At 40.0% G+C, this 20,542-nt stretch overlaps 1 protein-coding gene across 1 annotated transcript in view; it reads left to right on the top strand.

Annotated features, from left to right (window-relative positions):
• Positions 1 to 9,666: 9,666 nt before the first annotated feature.
• Positions 9,667 to 20,542, top strand: part of col28a1a (collagen, type XXVIII, alpha 1a) — a 72,369-nt gene continuing 61,493 nt past the window's right edge. The window contains 7 exon segments of the mRNA XM_036145891.1: positions 9,667 to 9,772; positions 10,653 to 10,790; positions 15,144 to 15,709; positions 15,840 to 15,860; positions 16,082 to 16,141; positions 20,041 to 20,094; positions 20,482 to 20,526. Of these exon segments, the coding sequence (XP_036001784.1) occupies positions 10,664 to 10,790; positions 15,144 to 15,709; positions 15,840 to 15,860; positions 16,082 to 16,141; positions 20,041 to 20,094; positions 20,482 to 20,526 (873 nt within the window). The 5' untranslated portion in view covers positions 9,667 to 9,772; positions 10,653 to 10,663.

Below are 20,542 nucleotides of genomic sequence, written 5' to 3'. Positions count from 1 at the left end.
ATCATACCTCCTTTTGTCTGGCTGAATACTGGGTCCTCTGTCTCTGGTTCGTGACACAGTTGCTAGTTATAATCATTAAAGGTGGCCTTAATCACAACCATTTGGAATTTTTGTTGTTGTTGCTAACCTTTGACTAGAATAATATATAATTAATTATAATATACAATAACAATTAATATTCATAATCAAACAGATAAAATTACACAAGTCGTGCTTTCCTTTGACTGTATCACCAGTATTTAAGCCTCAGAGGCAGGGGGAGAGCAGCCTCTATTGTTCATTGCACTTCAGGTGGAATAAAGGCCGGTTTCAGCAGTCAGTATGATCTGTAGACTCCGGGGATTAGCCTCAATTTAAGCAGCTCTTCCCTCCTATGCCGGATTAAAGTTTGCAGTGGTGATAACGCACACATCCTCACAAAACTGATGTATAAAGCGACAGTTCCATTCAGATCAGTGGATGAAACTTCACTAAAACTCCAATCTGTGCAATCTAAGAAAATTTGTAACATGTGCTCTATTTTGTCAGTCCACTTCCTAGCAGTCCTTACTATAGACTTTTCTTTGCCTTTGAACTGGGTTGAGATGAAGCAGCCAGTAATCAGTCCCAAAGTGGCCCTGGTGGCAGTGCGGTATGCATCTTTTAAAGCCAATTAGCAGTGATTTAAATTATTATTACTGATGGAGCACTTGATAGACTGTATATTTTTGAAGTCCATTGTTGAGGTTTGCATTGTCAAAATCTCCAAGAACAATGATAAGAGAGTCTGAGGTTTTTTTTTTCACGTCTCTTATCAGCTCTGCAACTTGTTTTTCAGCTTCTGCTGTGCACGCTTTTGGTGGGAAATAAACGCAGGGCAGAACAAACAAACAGAAATCCCTCGGTGGAAAAAAGGGTCTATAAAAATACTGCTGGTTAGGACTACATGTCTTCTGTAATACTTTGACATCAGCAAACCAACCTTAATTTCTGTAAAAGCAGATTCCATCTCCTCTCCTTTTCCCCAGAGAGCTCTGCCCTGTGGCCCCCTCGAAACACCAGGAAGCCCAGCATCAGAAGAGTGCTCTCTGGGGTGAGCACAATGAGCCAGGTTTCATTAAACAGAGGATGGCAGGTCTGGGGAAGTATGACTTTTTAGAGTTAAGAAGCAGCACTTCATACATTTTAATTGCCAGGGAGTGGAAATGAGTCAGTTGGATTAAAAGAAAGGGCGAGGGAAGTCTACTGGCAAAGCTTTACAAGCGTGCTTTTTCTTCACCTGCGTCTCTGGTAAAATCCATAGAACGCCGGTGGGCTGCCAACCAAGTGCTCAGTGAAGTTGAAGAAGACTGTCTGATAGTAGTAGCTGATAGCTCCTCTTTAGTAATGGTGATTACCAAAGGGTGGCAGAGAGCAGAATAAACACGATAACACACAAACGGACACCTGATCAGGTTACATCCTGGGCACCTCACTTTGGGGGTTTACTAGGCACGTCCTGCTGGGAGGATGTGGAAGAAAATGGATGGACGGATGGATGGATAACAGGTTTGAAACAATTGTGCCATTACGCACCGTTTTAAGTTATTTAATGTTTAATAAATATCTCTCTGTCAGGTATTGTCCGGTGAATATCAGCCCGACAGCTGATATTAGGACAATATTTGAAAGGGTTGATTCGAGCACTGGTGTTTGTTTAACAGCAAACTCTGCACACACATGAGTGAAAACTTCTCTTCAAGTTCAACAATTTATTAACCGAAATAAATTAACATCCATATAACACCACTATAGAATGCTGTTTATCTGTATTAACACTATATTTGAATCAACAAATACTCTATATTAGGCTAGTGAAACTTAACTAAATAAATAAATATGTACACACAAAAGACAAAACAAACAAAAAGGACAAAATAAAAAAAACTGAAAACCATCGTCAGAATGATTCAGTGAATCCTGGTTCACTGCAGATCCAAATTGGCAAACCAAAGTTTACATAAAAGAATGTGGATTGAGGTTAAACTAGCTTAACTAATTTAGAACAACATTTGATGTGTTTCAACTAGTGACGGTCTGGCATTTGGGCAGATGCCAGAAGGGCCGCGGGCCCTCGTGGGCCGTTTGGGCCGGCCAATCACGAGGCGGCATGATCGTCGGGTGTGCGCGGCCCCTTTCACCCTGTTCATTGTAGGCCTACATCTCTCGGCCCACTAATAAGCCAAATGCCTCTTGGTTCAGTTTTTATGCATATTAAAGTTAGAGTTCAACACCAATGGGGCTACAAACTTGCGTGTTATTTCCGTGCATGTGAAGTTATATCTGTGTGTTGCGTGGGCTGCTGGTTGGTGAAAATGCCAGGGCCGTTTTTTAATCCCAGTCAGTCACTGGTTTCAACCAATCGCAATGCAAATCCCTAACCTGTAGGGATGCGGATCCCTAACCTGTAGCCTTCATCAAGTTGAGAGGAAATGTTTATTTTCCCAAACATGACTAGTCGCATTGCATTTTCCATGCGAATCCCAGACCGTTCATCTCTTTTTGTCTTTTCCGAAAAGAGCTTTAAATCGGTCGTACCTGTCTTAATCCATGCTGGGTCAGATGCTGATGAAAAACGAGGCAGGGAAAACAGAATAAAGCATTAGCCTCACTACATGCCGTTAGCCAAGCCTCGCTGCTAAACCAGGTCCTGGAAAAAGACAGGGTGTATCATCTTCCTCTGTCTATGGACTGCTGAATAATTGTAATATTTGGCTGATAAGGTCCGAGCTCTTAAACCCCTTCTCTTGATAAGTTATTTTCTCAAAAGGTGTATTTTTGAGTGAGTGTATTAAATTATTGAATTATTTTATTTTGTAATTTAATAATTTGTAATTTCTGACCAACCATCTACAACTCCTGTGGCTTGACCTGTCATTCAGGCAAACTTATATCAGACAGCTGTGATGTCAGCCCATGGCGGGATGGTATGTACAAATCAAATCAGGACCCAACGTGGCCTTAGTAAGCAACGGGATACCCAAAGGAAACTTGGACTCTACTATAGGAGGGTAAGGTACTATAGGAGAGGTCTGGTCAATGCTGAAGAAAATAAGTGGGAAAAAAAGGTATTTTTTATATTGTCAGTATTGGAGGATGATGGAATTGCAATAACAGATAAAGAAAAAGCTAATGTTTTTGGAAAGAAATTTGCTAGTGTGCATAGTGGTGATCATTTATATGATATTCATAGACAACATATGGAGAAGATTTTAATTGAAAATAGAGATGTATTGGTAAAGAAAGTGAGGAAAGTACATTAGACACAGAAATCAATATGAATGAATTAAAAACAGTGTTAAAGGGTATTAGAAATAGTGCAACAGGTTGAGTTGAGTTACATCATGTTTCAGAAATTACCTGAGAAAGTGTTTAAGATAATATCATAAATATTAACAAAGTATGGAAAGAAGGTAAAATACCAAAAAGCTGAAATACTGGCTTTCAAGAAACCTAGGAAATATTCTAATAATGCTGGCAATTATAGTAGACCTATCACATATATAGCAGGATGGGTGGCTCTCCATTTCTCAAGCTTGGGTCCTCTCCCAGAAGCCTGGGAACTTGAGGGTTCTTCTTTGGATCTTAGCTGTTCCTAAGACTGCACTCTACTGGACTGAAATGTCTGATGTTTCTCCAGGTATCTGTTGTAGCCACTTATCCAGAGTGGGGGTTAATGTCCTGAGTGCTTCGATAACCACGGGCACTACTGCTGTCCTAGCCCTTGGTATTTCTGCAGCTTCGCATACTCTTTTTTTCATGATGTTTCCATCAGGAAACATGGTCACATCGATCACAATGGCTGTCCTCTGCTGCTTATCAATGATCACAATGTCCAGTTGGATGGCCATTACCATTTTGTCTGTTTGATTCTGGAAGTCCCACAGGATCTTAGCTCTGTCATTCTCCACCACCTTGGGAGGTGACTCCCATTCTGAACTTGGGGTCCCCAGTTGGTATTCTGAACAAATGTTTCTGCACACTATACCAGTCACTTGTTTATGGCGTTCCATGTACTCCTTCCCTGCTAGTATCTTACAGCCTGCTGTGAGATGCTGGATGATTTGGGGGGCCTCTTTGCATAGCCTGCATCTGGTATCTTGCCTGAGAAGGATAGATCAGGGCCTCTATTGCTCAAGACCTGCTAGTGTGCTGCCATGTTCTGTGCTTAAGTGCTGTCCTTCAGTCCAGCCCTCTCTAGCCATTGGTAGGATTTGGTCATATCAGCCGCTTCAGCTATCTGTTGGTGGTACATCCCATGCAGGGGTTTTTCCTCCCCTTCAGTTCCTTCTCTTCCAGCTTCCACTGTCTGAGACTTTCACTGAGTGCTTCGTCCCTTAGGGGCATCTTCCTGATGTATTCTTGGAGCTTGGATGTTTCATCTTCATATAGCCAGCTGAATAGCTCAGTTGGTAGGGTCTCCCTGCAAAATGACCTCCAGCAGGCCACAAATGTGCATGTGTCTGCTCAAACGATCAAAAACAGACTCCATGAAGGTGGTATGAGGGCCCGACATCCAAAGCTGGGGGTTGGGGGTTATGCTTGCAGCCAACACTGTGTACGACTTTTGGCATTTGCCAGAGAACACCGAGATTGGCAAATTCGCCACTGGCACCCTGTGCTCTTCACAGAAGAAAGCAGGTTCACACTGAGCACATGTAACAGACGTGTCAGAGTCTGGAGACGCCATAGAGAACGTTCTGCTGCTTGCAACATCCTCCAGCATGACCGGTTTGGCAGCTTAAATGGTCTATGTAAAATAAACCTTCAGTCCTAGTACTATCTCCATAGTTTCTCCATGTTGTCTTGTGCTACCCTTTACACTGAGCTGGAACTCAAAGAGTTCCTCCATTGTTGCAGATATCAGCTGCTCCATGCTTGAACACATAAAGGGCCTGAAAACAGAAGCGTGCTGCTCTAAAGCATGAGTGACATCCAGTGTTGAAAGCCAGTCCTTGAATCTGGAAAACATTTAGCACAATTGTCACCTTGATGATGCTCAACAATAGCTGATTCTTAAAAGGAGAAGTTCCCCAACCCCATCATACATGAGCAGAATTTGGTATGCTCAACGTTCTCATTTAAGGATATAAATATTTATTCACAGGTGTATGTACAAGCAAAAAGTAATAGTAAGGGACAATAAAATGCGGTGTATAAATATAAATATAAATAAAAATATGGGAGCTATATTCACAGATTATACAGATTATGCACAATAGTATGGGGTAAGATAGCTTTCTAAATAGATTTGTACATAAAAGGATAGTTGTGTCCATATCAGTCAGAAGTTGTGCATAACAAACATTTGTAAACTCATAATAATTTAAATCCCATTCAAAAGATACAACATACAGTTTAAATAGTTACAACTTCAATAACTAATAAATACAAATTTCAAGTTTAAATTTGTGCTTTACTCTTTATGAACACAAACAGTAGCGGCTGCTTGAGAATACGGATTTTTTCTTTGAGAATACGAATTCACAACAGTGGTCTGACGTCACGGTTTCCAAGGCTGGTTAATGGAGCACAGAGTGCGAAGATAGGAGCCGCGCATGCGCTCTTCAGACTGACCGTCTCTGAATGCACCGCGGCTGCAGATTCATTCCAGACAGCGCAGAGCTCACAGTGGTAAGCTAAACATTCCCTTTTCTGCTGCTGTTGTTCTTCAAAAGTACGTTTTCAGATCGTTTGAGGCGAGAACATTATACTTTTAAGCTTCCCTACGTGGCCTGTTTACAGAGTTAGTGCGTAATTTTAATAAAAAGTCCGACGTTGAGCGTCTGTGCCAACTGGTAGGTTTTTTAAGATTGACAGCCTATTTCCTACTTTTATCTTTAAAAAAACAACATTGAGGATGGTATTAAACATGTGATCACGTTGAAATTGTGACTATTTATCTGTAAATAATTAAAATGAAAACATAATTTTTATATATTAGTAACAGTTAAGGGAGTAGAGTTAAGCTACTTTGTCTAACCTTCACAGCATTGTTCATTAAGGAAAAGTTATTTCTGTCTGTCCACCTTTACAGCGATTAATCTATAAATTATGTGCAGTTAGTTCAGTTCATTCTTTCAGTGAAATGGTAGAAATACCAGAGAAGGGAAGCCATTTGTTACATTTACTACTATACATTTGACCCTTTCTTTCTTGAGAACTATAATAATCTGCATGTTAACCACATATAGTTTTATGGTGTGAAAAGGTGAGAATTGAAAAAAACAATTATGGTAACATTTGGCATTTTTTATTTACAGGAAGAAACAGAAACAAAATATGTGAGGATAAACACTTCTGTGCCAATCCTCCAAATATTTTTTAATGAAGGGGACCTGAAACCAGCCTTCAGGCTAAACAGGGCCACCATCATCCTCCTCCTTCAGCTGCTGCCCATCAGAAGGTCCATGGATGGCCACAGGAGATAGAGGTGACCCTCTGCTGGCTGGCCTGTGGTGCATCCTATAGGGAAACAGCTTGCCAGTAAGATCTCTTACCTTCATGTCCTTAAATAGAGCCAACAATGACACACAATTGATACATAGATTATATTAATTGGATAGAAGATTAAGACATATCAGCATATTACCTAAATTACAAGTTAATTTTTTATTTGGTACAGGTCAAGGGGAGGCACGCTACAACAGACACCACGCCAAGGTGAGAAAATCGTTGAGCGCGCCTTTGGTGGTCTGAAGACACGATGGCGTTTCATCTTCTTAAGGGTGCTGGAGGTCCGCCCGACGTTTGCCCCAAAAGTAATCGGCGCCTGCTGCATCCTCCACAGTATTAGTATAGCAGCAGGTGATCAGCTAGATGAGGAGGTTGATCCAGAGGAGGATGACCAACGGCTGAAGACAGGGAGCTGCTCCAGCTGGCTGCATGTTTAAGTGAACATGACTACACCTGACCTAGATCAGTTTTAGTCATGTACACGTGCTGCTTCATTTCATTTTTTTCACCACCTGTAACAATACATAAAATAATCAGTGAATTAATTTCCATTCCAACTACTTTTAATTGTATGTTTGTAGGTGTTGTCTATTTGTATAAGATGTTAATAGAAGTTATTTATTTGTTTTAAACCACGTTAGTAACTGTTAATTTGTTGAATATGTTACACCTTCATTCTGTTCCAAAGTTAAAACATTTGTCTAAAATAAATGTTTTTTTTTTCATATATTGTTACCATTGTTTTCTTTCCCACTTTCTCTTCTCAATTTTTCGTGTCCTCACTCAGAGGAAACTCACTTAGGAAAAACATTTAAAGAATTTATTTATTTATAGATTTTATATTAGGGCTGGACAATATAGAAAAAAGCATATTGATAAAAAAAATGCATATTGATGGATAGATAATTATCAAAAAGATTTAAAACCTGGCCCTTATAATATTGCTAAATGACTTAATTTTAATATATCACACACAAACACTCAATCCCAAATAAATTCTTATTCACCCAACATTTTTAACCATAACTGATTTTTTAAAAAGAAAAATAACTCAACTTAAGAGACCTGGTTGATGTTATTAAATACTGACAAAGAATAAACTCAAGTGACCGGCGCTGTTAGAGAAAAACTTGCGTACCAGAACTTTATATCGCGGATCAAGAGTGGCGAGTTTGAAGCCAGGTTTTTCATGTCCATCACTATGAAGCACGTTACTGCATGCGTGATGTCCTTATGCCGCCAGGACGCTTTGTCATTTTATCACAAAGAAGGAAGCCCAGTTTAGTTGCTGTACCTGCTTTGTTTTGGAAGAACTTCCAGAAGATTCCTAAGAAGATGACGCGGGGCTAAAACGGCTCGCGCTGCTGCGGTAGTGAGCGGCTTACGTGATGAAACAAGTTGGTTGCGTTACCAGACTTTGTTTTTACCGGTTCCTTGCAAGTTTTACAAATCACTGGTTTATTTCTTTCAGGCTGGCGAAATAGTAAAACCCCGTTTTGGGACAATATCCCCCGCCGCTCCTTGCTGCGACATATTGACGTGCTCTGTGTTGTGGTTAGAGAGGGCGGCGCTTTGTGACGGCGTGCCTGGGTCCGCGATTACGATTGGTTGAGAGGAAGCAGTGACTGTAGCATCAACTAGGTTAAAAGGAAGAAAGGAAAACTGTCTGTATAACCAACTTTTACAGGGTTTCCCGCAGCGCTATCTTGGCGCTAAATGGCATGGAGAAAACACATGGATACCCCCGCTCCGCGAGTCTGTCCGCGGAAAACGTGTCGTCGTCGTCGTCGCCCCCCCCCCCCCCCCCCCCGCCCCCCCGCTCCGCGAGTCGGTCCGCGGAAAACATGTCGTCCACCCCCCCCCCCCCTTTCTGCGAGTCGGTCCGCGGAAAACGTGTCGTCCAGCCCCACCCCCCCCCCCCCCCCCCCCCTCCGCGAGTCGGTCCGCCTCGCATAAGCAAATTCCTGCGGGAAACACTGTTTTATCGATCCTTTTTTCCCCTTATTGTGCCACACATCTTTCGACTGATATATATTGTTATTAAATTATCGTCCAGCCCTTTTTTATATGATGCTGTCATTCTTGGGAGACATTTACAATTTATTCCAGCAATTATTGAGTTAATAAAGCAACACGCGTCAGCCTGATAAACACAAAACAAATAAATCACTCTTTTTTTTAAATTACGCACTAACTCTGTAAACAGGCCACGTAGGGAAGCTTAAAAGTATAATGTTCTCGCCTCAAACGATCTGAAAACGTACTTTTGAAGAACAGCAGCAGCAGAAAAGGGAATGTTTAACTTACCACTGTGAGCTCTGCGCTGTCTGGAATGAATCTGCAGCCGCGTTGCATTCAGAGACGGTCAGTCTGAAGAGCGCATGCGCGGCTCCTATCTTCGCACTCTGTGCTCCATTAACCAGCCTTGGAAACCGTGACGTCAGACCACTGTTGTGAATTCGTATTCTCAAAGAAAAAATCCGTATTCTCAAGCAGCCGCTACTGTTTGTGTTCATAAAGAGTAAAGCACAAATTTAAACTTGAAATTTGTATTTATTAGTTATTGAAGTTGTAACTATTTAAACTGTATGTTGTATCTTTTGAATGGGATTTAAATTATTATGAGTTTACAAATGTTTTTTATGCACAACTTCTGACTAATATGGACACAACTATCCTTTTATGTACAAGTTTATTATGGAACCGCTTTTACCCCATACAATATACCGTTAGGAAAATTAATTATACATGTATTAGCGGGTTTATAATACAAGATAAATAATGGCAGATAAGATTTACAGATTGTATACAAATTGTGTATGTGTGTGAGGGGAACAGTCTATGGTGTGTGTGTGTGTGTGTGTGTGTGTGTGTGTGTGTGTGTGTGTGTGTGTGTGTGAGGACATTCCATATGTTATTATTGTATGGGGGGATGGAGGGTTACAGTCCTTATAGTTGTGTCAGGAGGCGTTCAGAAGCGTGACAGCTGTGGGAAAGATAGCATAATAGCTAGCACAAGCATACGTACATCAAAACAAAACACAATTCAATGTGAAATAAAGAGCGTACTGTTAGATATATGCAAAGTTAACAAACTACGTAATGTATGTTTTATTGTGAAAGCAACAACAGGAAGTAGCTGTGAGTCTTGCCTCTGGTTCCCTTCTATATGCAAGCCTTACCCAGTCACTGTTCTGCCTTCCTCTGCTGGAGTGGGCGTCCTCAAAAGTACGGCTTCAGAACTTCTTTTTCATCTCACATATGGATTAACTTGGTGTTTCTTTTCATGAATAAAAAGGTAAAAAAAATATTTATTTTACATTACCGCTGTTATTACTATTTCATGGACCATACTTATAATTGTAGTAGAATATTTAATTTCATTGTTATAAAATCCAGACACCTTTATTTAAAACTGTATATGAGCCTGTGAGCAAGGCTAACAGAGAACAAGAAAGAAATGTAATAACTAGAGAGCACAGTTGCAGAAAGACTGTTGCACCTGTAGTGGAAATATTTTCCACAGAGCATACACAATATTACATACACTAGATAAAGCAATAACAACAGCAGAGATATAGTTGTAACAATGTTTTTAGGAACTTTGATTGTTATAAAAGGGTAGGGGGCTGTATGCTATATATTGTAAAAATAAAGCTAGATCCATTTAGATGTTTAGTAAAACTGAAGGCAAGAAGCAAATTCTGTACATGTGAATGCACTGGCATGCATTGCTTCAAATGCACAATTTCAGTACTGCAGAAGGTATTGAAGAAGTAAACACAACTTATATTGTTTGATAGACTGCTGCAGTGTAAGATTATAGAGTGTTATGGGGCAATATTGAATACATAAACATGTATATCGTGAAATAAATTATGGAGGGTTAAGGGGGATAATATTAAATAAATATGTAATTCTACAGTTCATTGTTGAATTCTACATTTCATTATTCCATGGTACATTTATTTATTTCATGATATATTTATTTATTTAATATTGTCCACATTAACCCTCCATATATAACTATCAGGGGAGTGGAATGATATCCAACTGTTAAATCTGTGCATAGTAAGGATTCTCATGTCTCCCTCCTGTGTCGATAATGAGTTACTGCAGCTTTGCTACTTATCACAGTGACTCACAGAATGCATTTCTGTAATTTGTTTTCACTGCAGCTTGCTAAACAATGAATGTACTGGAGCTTGTGAAGATTTTCACCCTCACTCTTGTCCTGTCGTGCCCAATTGGATGCCAAAACAGAAGGAGGAAAGGTCAGAAAGATGACCACCAAGTCACCACATATAAAGCCAAAAGTGAGTGTTGTGGAACTGATCTACCAAGAGTAACTCCTTTTAAGGCAGTACAAGTTTATTTGAATAGCACCCGTGAACAATGTTAGCTGGTTTGGTTGTGCGTTGGACATGTGTCCTTCTATCTGCAAGGGGCTTGTCACTTTGTGCTCTATAGGTCATCTGTGTATCTCAGTGGATTCCCCAAAAGCTGCCCCATGTTCCCAACGCTGCCTGTGGCATTCATTGGAGAGAAGGGTATCTGGGTTGGACACCACAGAGTCTTATCTTTGTTTTTTCACGTGATGTAGTTCTTTTGGCATATTCAGGTCATGAACTTCAGTCTGCACTGGACAGTGAAGTGGCCAAGATGCAAGTCAGCTAAGGCTATGGTTAATTTGCTCCATACTGATGAGGGGTAAAAAAAAAAGCTGGGTTCTTGCTTGTATCATGCCATCATTGTGCCATTATGTATGTTTTAAGTATTCAATGTTTATTAAATAACTCTGTCTGTTAGGTATTGTCCGATGAAAATCATGATCAATGATTCAAGTTCTGTCATTCTTCTAACTGCAAACTCTGCACACACGTGGAATAAATGAGTGACAACTTCTCTTCAAGTATAAGAATTTATTAACAGAAATAAATGAACATCCAGAGAACACCATTTTAGAATGTTCTTTATCTGAAATAATGCTACATTTCAATCCACAAATCCTCTCTTCTAGGCTAGTGAAACTTAACTAAAACTACTTAGCAAAATTAAGATAAAAAGAAGCTAAGGAACTATGTACACAAAAAAATAAAAAAGGACAAATAAAGATAGTTGAAAATATCATTGTACGAATGATTCAGTGAATCTTGAGTTCACTACAGATCTGAGTCAGAGAACCAAACTTCATCTTACAGAATATGGAATGAGGACTTGATTAGCTTAACTAATTTAAAACAACAATTTACAATGCAACTCCAGGTTAGATAAAACATTATTTGAGGAAATAACATTTTTAAGAATGATTTCTAAATAAAAATCAATAACCTCTAGGACACTTGATTTTTTTGTTAATGTACTTATTTCTCCTGGAAATAATTGAAACATGAATTGGTGAACAAAGCACTATGTTTAAACAAGTTGTAGCTACATTTACTAGGGTGAGTAGCAAGTTATTAACGAAGGCTAATTGCGGCTAATGCTAGCGGACATTTGGCTCACTTAAAAAGACTTTTAAGCTATATTGTGTTGGAATATAGCTTATATATATATATATATATATATATATATATATATATATATATATATATATATATATATATATATATATATATATACTGTATGTATAGGCTATATACACAGACACCGATCTACAGACAACAGCACTGATCTACATAGGAGCAAAACTATATACAGACAAGTGAGAGCAGAGGTGCTCATAACAGCATTTAAAAATTGTATAATATCCCCCCCACCACAAATCATGTCTATCCAGTAATTTAGGACCATTTTGTTTGTTTTTGGTGTTTAATGTACTTTTCTCTACTTCCATCCCTGCTATGGTGTTTAGGGGTAGGAGTTTATAAGTTCTCACTTCTTCCTACCCCATTTTGAGCATGATATGTTAACTGAAACAAAAATCTGTATTTTCTCTTCTTTCTTATGCACTTCTTGTTACTGTGCACTATTTTATTTTTTATATTTGTATCATGTTCATGTTCGAATAAATAAATTTCATTTCAATTTTCAATACCCATTAGCACATATTGTGTTTATGCCAGAAAAAACTGTGACTGTAAAGCATGGGGATTATCTATCATAAAATCTTACTTATGGAAGGTAATTCCCCAGGATCTGGTTTCTAGTGTCCTTTTATTTGCGTACCCATAAGCGGAGTAAAAGTCGGGCTTCCTGGGACGTAGCTCTGAAAGTTTGCTTACTTTCAATACAAAATTGAAATTATATATTAAGTTAGACAATAATTGAATTCAATCAACTGGTCCCATGTAGCCCCTAAAGGGGTGACGTTTTCAGTCAGTTGATTTATCTGGAAATCAGGTGAGAATTCACCGGATTCAGAGTGTCTGAAAACATAAAGTATATTTTTCTGAATTGACTTGTATTCTCTCTGAGCGAGCAAGTTATTAACGAAGGCTAATTGCGGCTAATGCTAGCGGACATTTGGCTCACTTAAAAAGACTTTTAAGCTATATTGTGTTGGAATATAGCTTATATATACATATATATATATATATATATATATATATATATATATATATATATATATATATATATATATATATATATATATATATATATATATATATATATTGGAAAACACAAACATTAATGCCCCATCGGTGTATAAAACCCTTATGGAAGTACAGTTTTACATAACCGTAAAACACACCCAAAACACATCAGCATAGCATTGTTTCAAGGGTCGCTAACGGGTAGCTTAGCCAAAACGCAGTAAAACACATTAAAAGTAAACCATTTTAACTTTCCCTGCTCATTTCTGCCAAACCTCTGCCTCTTTCGGTTAACTTTGGGGCAATTTGGTTGGAAGAAGTTATGCTGTCTTTGGATTTTAACGTGCATTCACAATGGCGCGACAATGTCACCACTTTTACTTGCTGTTACTCGCCAGACAGTATCACCGACTGTTCGCACAGCAGGCGAGATCAATTGCACAGCAGGCAACAAGCCAGAAATACAGCAGTACAATGGCGCTATCTAGTGATGCTTTCACCTAACTGCCTCTCATTCTTCTCCGGGCTTGCTCCTTTCTGGATTTGTCTCTGTAGTAATAATTGGTTGAGTCATGCAACTCAGGCCGACTGCCACTATCAGCTTGTCTTCCATGTTTAATTAAAAACTGCTTTGTCTCCACTGCAGTCCTTAACCCCATGTCACAGCCATATACAGTTCCTGATTGGTTGTCATGGAGCAAGACATAAAAGGCCTTTCCATTAGTAATGCTTGCAGGGAACTATTGCTATTTTTAGTGACTGCTTGCTTGCAGTTCCAACTATGTTATCAATAACTCATTGGTCAGGGGGCGCCATCACTAGTCATAGCATACTTTAATAACTATTATCTTCAACCACTGAATAATTTTATGCTGGACTTATTGTGTATGAGCACTATTATGGCAAACTATCATTAGGTAGTGTTAGCATAATAAGGTAACGTTAGCTTACCTTCACATGTCCTCTTGCTGGTCTAGCTGCCCATAGCCTTCTCCTGTACTCCTCTTTTACTCAGAGTCTGACAACTACCTTAAATGAAGAAGCAGTCTAATGGTACATGGCATGCACTTGTATAGCACTTTATCAAATATTAATGTCCTGAGGACACCAAAGTACTTTACACTACACGCAGTCATTCACCCATTCATATACCCCTTCACATGCTAACAGTGGGGAGCTACATTCATAGCCACAGCTGCCCTGGGGGAAACTGACAGAAGTGAGGCTGCCATGCAATTGGCACCACTGGTTTGCCTGTAGACCAACAGCACCAGGCAAAGCGGTTTAAGCATCTTGCCCAAGGACACAAAAATGGAGACGGTCAGAACAGAGTTCTAACCCGCCGGTCACAGGACAAAGTCCCAAGTTCCTGTGCCACTGTTGCTTGTTGTGTTGTGTGTATCTACAAACCACGTCACTTCAGACTGTGGGGCCACCTTGCTATTAAACATCCTGCTCCCATTGAGATGCTACTCAATTGTAACGGGAAATTAAGAAACCATTTTGAACTGATCTGACCCGTCCCGACCTGAGGAGATAAAGTACTAATAGAAAATGGAGAGGGCCCAAATTGTTGATGTTGGTGGAATCTGTTTCTTTGCAGAGCTCTCAGGTTCTATGCAAATTTTGGAGAGAGTTGAGGTCTGGTTTCCCGCCCGCAGTGGTGGGGTGTTGGCGGTGGGTGCACAATGCTGGGAGGGGGTCTCTGAACAGAGTGTGCAGTGAACAGATTGCTCGCAGCCCAGTTGTGTGTGAGGTTTGAGAGCTCTGGTGTTTGCATTTAGATTTATATATTTCAGAACCTGTTAAAGAATAGTTAGTTTTTAATATTCCCTGACTTAAATGAGCATGTGCTTTCTTTTGACCATGATTGTAAATTGTCAAGATAAGAACAGTTTAGTTATTTTTCATTGTAGATTTTTTCTGAACTTATCCAAACTGAAACCATTTCACAAAAACCCACACCAGTGTTGACAGAGGGGTTGTCTCCTCTTGAAGCAAATTGTTTACCACTGTTTCACTAAAGAGTACTCTTGGTATTAGCCTAGTGTGACTCCAAGAAAATCAGTCATATTTATCTGGGAGAGCTGGTACCATTCAAATGTAACAGAAAACTTTTTTCTCTCTGCTCAGCCTTGATCTGCCCGGTGGAAATCATGTTCTTGGTGGACAGTACAGAGAAAGCCAAAGCTGCGCTGTTTGAGCAGCAGAAGGAGTTTGTCCTGCGCTTCAGCACCAAGCTTACGCAGCTTCACTCTGCAGGCTGGCGTGTACGTCTGCGCCTGGCTGCTTTGCAGTATAGTAGTAAAGTCTCAGTAGAGCACAACTTCAGAGACTGGCAGGACCTGGATGTCTTCCAGAGTCGGGTGGCCTCAATGACTTTTATAGGCCATGGCTCCTACTCTGCCTATGCCATCACCAATGCTACAAAGGTATTCAAGCAAGAAACGACCTCCAGCAGTCTCAGGGTGGCGCTGTTGATGACAGAGGGAAATGACCACCCACACAGCCCCAGTGCCGTGACAGCGGCTGCAGAGGCCAAACAGCACAACATCAGGGTGTTCACCATCAGGCTGTCCGCACTGCCCAAACCAGGTGCCATGGATACAAGGCTGCGAACCATTGCCAGTGCCCCTCCACAGCAGCATCTGCTCAGTCTCACTGACAGCCAGCTCCATGACAAACTCTTCAGTGAAATAGTGAGTAATGCTGCTGAGGCAGAGGTGCCAAGATCTGCTCATGTTTGATCATATAAACTACAATTTCATTCATGTTACCAAATTTTAAAAGTAGAGATATTTTGTGTGACTGTGTCTTTCCTTCTTGCAGAATACAGTTGTTACGACAGGGGTAAGTAACCTTAGCTCTTTGATCATACCTAATTTTCAATCAGTCTTTACAGTTTGGATTTTCTTGTCATATATTTGCAAAGTTTGTTTTAACAGAGCAATGTGTTGGTTTTACTGTTATATATCACTGGCTTGAATACCACCTTCAGAAAGATAGAAAGTGATGATGTCGGCCTATGTAACACATTCTTATTAAAAATTAGATCTTCACATATGTTTCAGTGCCCACAGCCAAAGGATTGTATGTGTGAGAGGGGAGAGAAGGGTCACCCTGGAAGTCCAGTAAGTATGTTGTAGTGGAAATATAGTTATAGTATCACACCAACATTGAACTGGGTGACGGAAATTTCTACATGAACTGAAGGACTTCACAAATTCATATATCCCAGAGTGATGTGTTCTGATTCAGAATACTGTCTTTTAGAATTTAAGCAAATTTTGATATTTTTATTTTTTTGATTCCAAACGCCACTGTTCTGGTTCTTGCGTCCTCATGTTTGAAAGCACATTGCTTCAGATATGTCAGATCTGTCATTGTAATAGATGACTTTATATCAATGTGTAATGGTTACTGCTGGTGAAACAAATATTCAGCCGGACACAGAGTTACGTTTAAAATGTTTATTATGAAGAGGATGAGTAGTGGCGGGTGAGGCAGACAAACATAACCAGACTAAGTAGATGAATCTTGGCAGAAGGTGCAGGCTGGGATGAGCAGGAGACCAGAGGATGCAGATAGTGACAGAATCAAACAGGTGATGTGGACCGGGAACCACCAGAAAGGGCAGAGCAAGCGGCTGGGACTCACGAGAAAACAGGCAGAACGGCAGCATACAGACACAAGCAACTTTAACTGGAGAGTCCAGCTGGCTGAGCACACAGGATCCGGAAGAGACAGGGTACATCACACTGGTGAAAGGAAAAGAGACATTCTGGCAGGGATGAGTTGGCTGATGCAGGTATATGTAGGCTGGTGAACAGGTGACCAGAGGTGAAGTTTGCAGAAGTAATGAATTACGGTTCCTATTAAGACTTGTGAATGAACTGCCAGGGGAGGTGAGTTAGGTCCAAGTTGTCTGGCTCTGTGTGGCTGATATGAGCAGCGGAGGAGCGATGGAGGATGGACAGGTTGGCTTGGAGCTCTTAGGAATAGGAAGCACTGCTAATTATGAACCCTGAACCCCTAACATTTACATTTTATCAGTATCACAAGGTGCATGAAAGCGTGTCCTATACTGACTCAATCACTACTGAGGTTCAGAATGTTGGAGTCTCTTCGGTCCTTTCTCGACAGGACCTAATATCTTGCTCCCTGCTGATGCCCAACAAAGTTAGGATGGCTTATTTGGGTTATAGAAACTGTTTTCTTTTTAGTTCCAGATAACCTTTTGTAGAACAACCTTTTTCTGTTTTGGCCAATTGTGCAACCTTTGGTGCTTTAATAGTAAAATGGCTTATACTTGAATAGCGCTTTATCAAGTCTGATGGCCCCAAAGTGGTTTACGCTACAGTCAGTCTTTCACCCAATCATTCACACCCTGACGGTGGTGAGCTACATTGTAGCTACAGCTGCCCTGGGGCAGATTGACCGAAGCAAGACTGCCATACATCAGTGCCACCTGGCTTTCTGACCTGTTTCTGACCTGTGGGTGAAGTGTGCAACACACCGGTTACATGACAAACTCCCCTTATATTAATAAAAGATTATGCCATCTGACTCCTATTAAAAATAAAAATGAGATTGTAATTAAATCAATACAGACTTACTGGCCACTTCATCAGGTGCTGTTATTGAGTTGCTTGCTACCGCAGAGAGAAAATCAGTGAATGACATGGCAACATTTGAGCATGCATGGCTGTCTTTTAGTTTACAGAGAACATTTCCAAAAAACAGGAGTTGTGTGGCTAAAAAATGCATTGTTGATGTCAGAAAATAAACCGACTGGTATGAGATGACTTAAAGGAAACAGGAGCTCAAATTACAACTAGTTGCTGCCAAAGTTATCTGAATACCATCTTTAGATGCAGAACACGTCAAGCAGATGGACTCTAGCACCAGCGTACCAAGCCAGGTACCACTCCTGTCAGCTAAGAGCAGGAAACTGCTAGCATTCACTTATGCTCACCAAAATTGGATGATAACAGATAACTCTTTCCTAAACTGCAGGTTGTTTGAGGATTGTTTTTGCAGGTGGAAGTACTGAAGAGAAGTGCTGGGGAAGAAACAAAGGTCTGTGATGGAGGAGTAAGCACGGTCAAACACATAGGCTGAAATGCTCTGAGAACTTAACCCAGTGAGGCTCAGCTTTGTGTTGGACAGAGGTCACAGACAGGTCACACAGAACAGATTTCAGTGTATGTTTTGTCAAGTGTAAACCAGACCTGCAAGGGTTGCTTTGGTTCTATCTAAAGTTTAAATATGTATGAATTTCATCTTTCATCATACCTCAACATTGTCATAACCTTGCCCTCAGTAAATTCCAATTACTTGTGAAAAGTGAATTTAAAAATTCCCAATCTGCCTTAATTCTAAAGTGACTATAGTTCTTGAATATTTGTAACCTGAACAAGACTATTTTTCACTGCTTACAGATTTTTCAAAATCATTTGTGATGTGTGGAACTAAATTGAATATAAGGTTTTATAAATCTCTGACTGTGTTCTAAAGGATATTTGTGTAGAAACAATCTACCCAAGTTTTACCAGCCTACATGTTTTAGACTGGGAACCAGAGCTGACAATAGTTGTTATAATTCCTTAAAAGCATTGAGATGATCCTTTAAGAAAATGTTGAATTGGATGTACTTTTACCAAGTATTCATGGAGCCAATACATTGGCAAAACCGAACTGAAATTGTGTTTTCTTTAAAAAGTTTTGATTATTATGTCTCTTTAAACAGCAATGTTCATAAAATGTTAATGGCTGTCATCCTGGTACAGGACTCAGTTCCCTGAACCTTGAATTTTAACACACTGACAGTATGTGGTTTATTTAAAAAAATATGCTTCCGTTATATTTAATCATAACAACCCACTGCAGAGGCATCTGCCTGCTGTCATCTCCACAAGCAGTGGATCATCATTAGGGTCATCATTATTGACTGCATTCATCTTGTTGGTATATGTGCTATCATACATGCCCCATAACCTTCCCTTATGCTTGCAGATAATGCAGGGACATTAAATCAAGAATTAATAGAATTAAAAGCAGCTTCTTTTCCAAAGCTGTGAAGGCTATCACCCCATGCTGAAAACCAAATAAACCACCAGCCCAGCTCATAGTCTGCTGGTTCCACAGGTTTTTGGTCCGACTGATAATTGTTTACACTGTCTCTCACATTCTAATGTCTATTTGCACACTTTAGCTTCTTCGAGGGTGTTTGCCTGGTCATACAATTGCACAGTATTTTACACTGTTCTGTAAAGTGACCAGTGTCTTTTTTGACTTGAACGTTTAAATCTTATTAGATGCCAAGGATTATTTGTACAATTTTAGCTTCTCAGGGGTACTGTTGGTACATTCACCTTAATCATTGTGTCTTGATTTGTGTTTGTGTGTTGTGTGAATTCTGAGCCATTGTCTCACCAAAATTTCATTATGGTTACATAATGACAACAACAAACCTTGATCTTTGATTGATTCTTGATAATAATCATAATCATACTCATAACCATAATGAGAATAAAACTTATTTGTGTTTTTGATAACATTTCTCATTGACAATTTTGTGCATGGGAGCAGTTTTAGTGTACTTAGTTTGAAGGGCTGGTTGAATGCTAAAATACAGGAGAAGGCTGCCTTCACCTACAAGGTAATTAGGGTTAAACAGTTTCCTAAACACTTTTAGTTTTTTATTGTTTCCTTTATCTGTGTCTTAAGTTATTTGGGTTACTGCAATGAAAATGCTCTATAACCTGACTCTATACTGACCTTATATAAATATGGTGCACGGTGACCTGTGTGCAACATTCCAGCCTTATAACCTTAAGATGAAGCCCAAAATGAACTGAAGATAAACAGAATGCAGCATGGATGGATAGTCAGAGCCTGTTGGGATTCATTTTTGTTGTCTGGGGTTATTGCTTGTCCGGTGAAAATGTTTTGTCTTTCAAGAAAATGCATTTTGTTGAGTTACATACAACTCTGGAAAACACCAATAAATCCTTTTTCCTTGATTTAGGGGAAACCGGGAAAGACGGGGTTGGATGGTGCCCCAGGTCCAAAGGGATCTCAGGTAAGGTTTTATTTGTATTCATGGTCAATTGTTTTATTAGCTGAATTAGTTTATGAAGAGTAGTTTGATGAGTTGTTAACTCCTGAGACAATGGCGCAGGAGTTAGGGAGTTTGATTGCCCACTGTGACCGTCTCAGTTGTTGTGTCCTTGGTGAAGACACTTCACCCGAACAGCCTGAGGGTCCAGTGGTGCCGATACATGGCTGCCTCACCTCTGCCTCGCCCCAGGGCAGCTGTGGCCACTAACATAGCTCACCACCGTCAGGGTGTGAATGTGTGTGTGAATGGGTGAATGAATGTAGTGTTAAGCGCTTTGGGGTTGTTGGACTTGATAAAGCGCTGTACAAGCCATTTACCATTTGTTTTGTTTGCTCTCCATGACTTCAGGGTGAACCTGGTACAAATGGCCATCCAGGAGCAGAGGGCCGTCAGGTATTTCATAATGTTT

Source organism: Fundulus heteroclitus, chromosome 13 (assembly GCF_011125445.2).
Source record: "Fundulus heteroclitus isolate FHET01 chromosome 13, MU-UCD_Fhet_4.1, whole genome shotgun sequence".
NCBI lineage: Eukaryota > Metazoa > Chordata > Actinopteri > Cyprinodontiformes > Fundulidae > Fundulus > Fundulus heteroclitus.
This window is presented reverse-complemented; position numbering and strand designations above follow the sequence as displayed.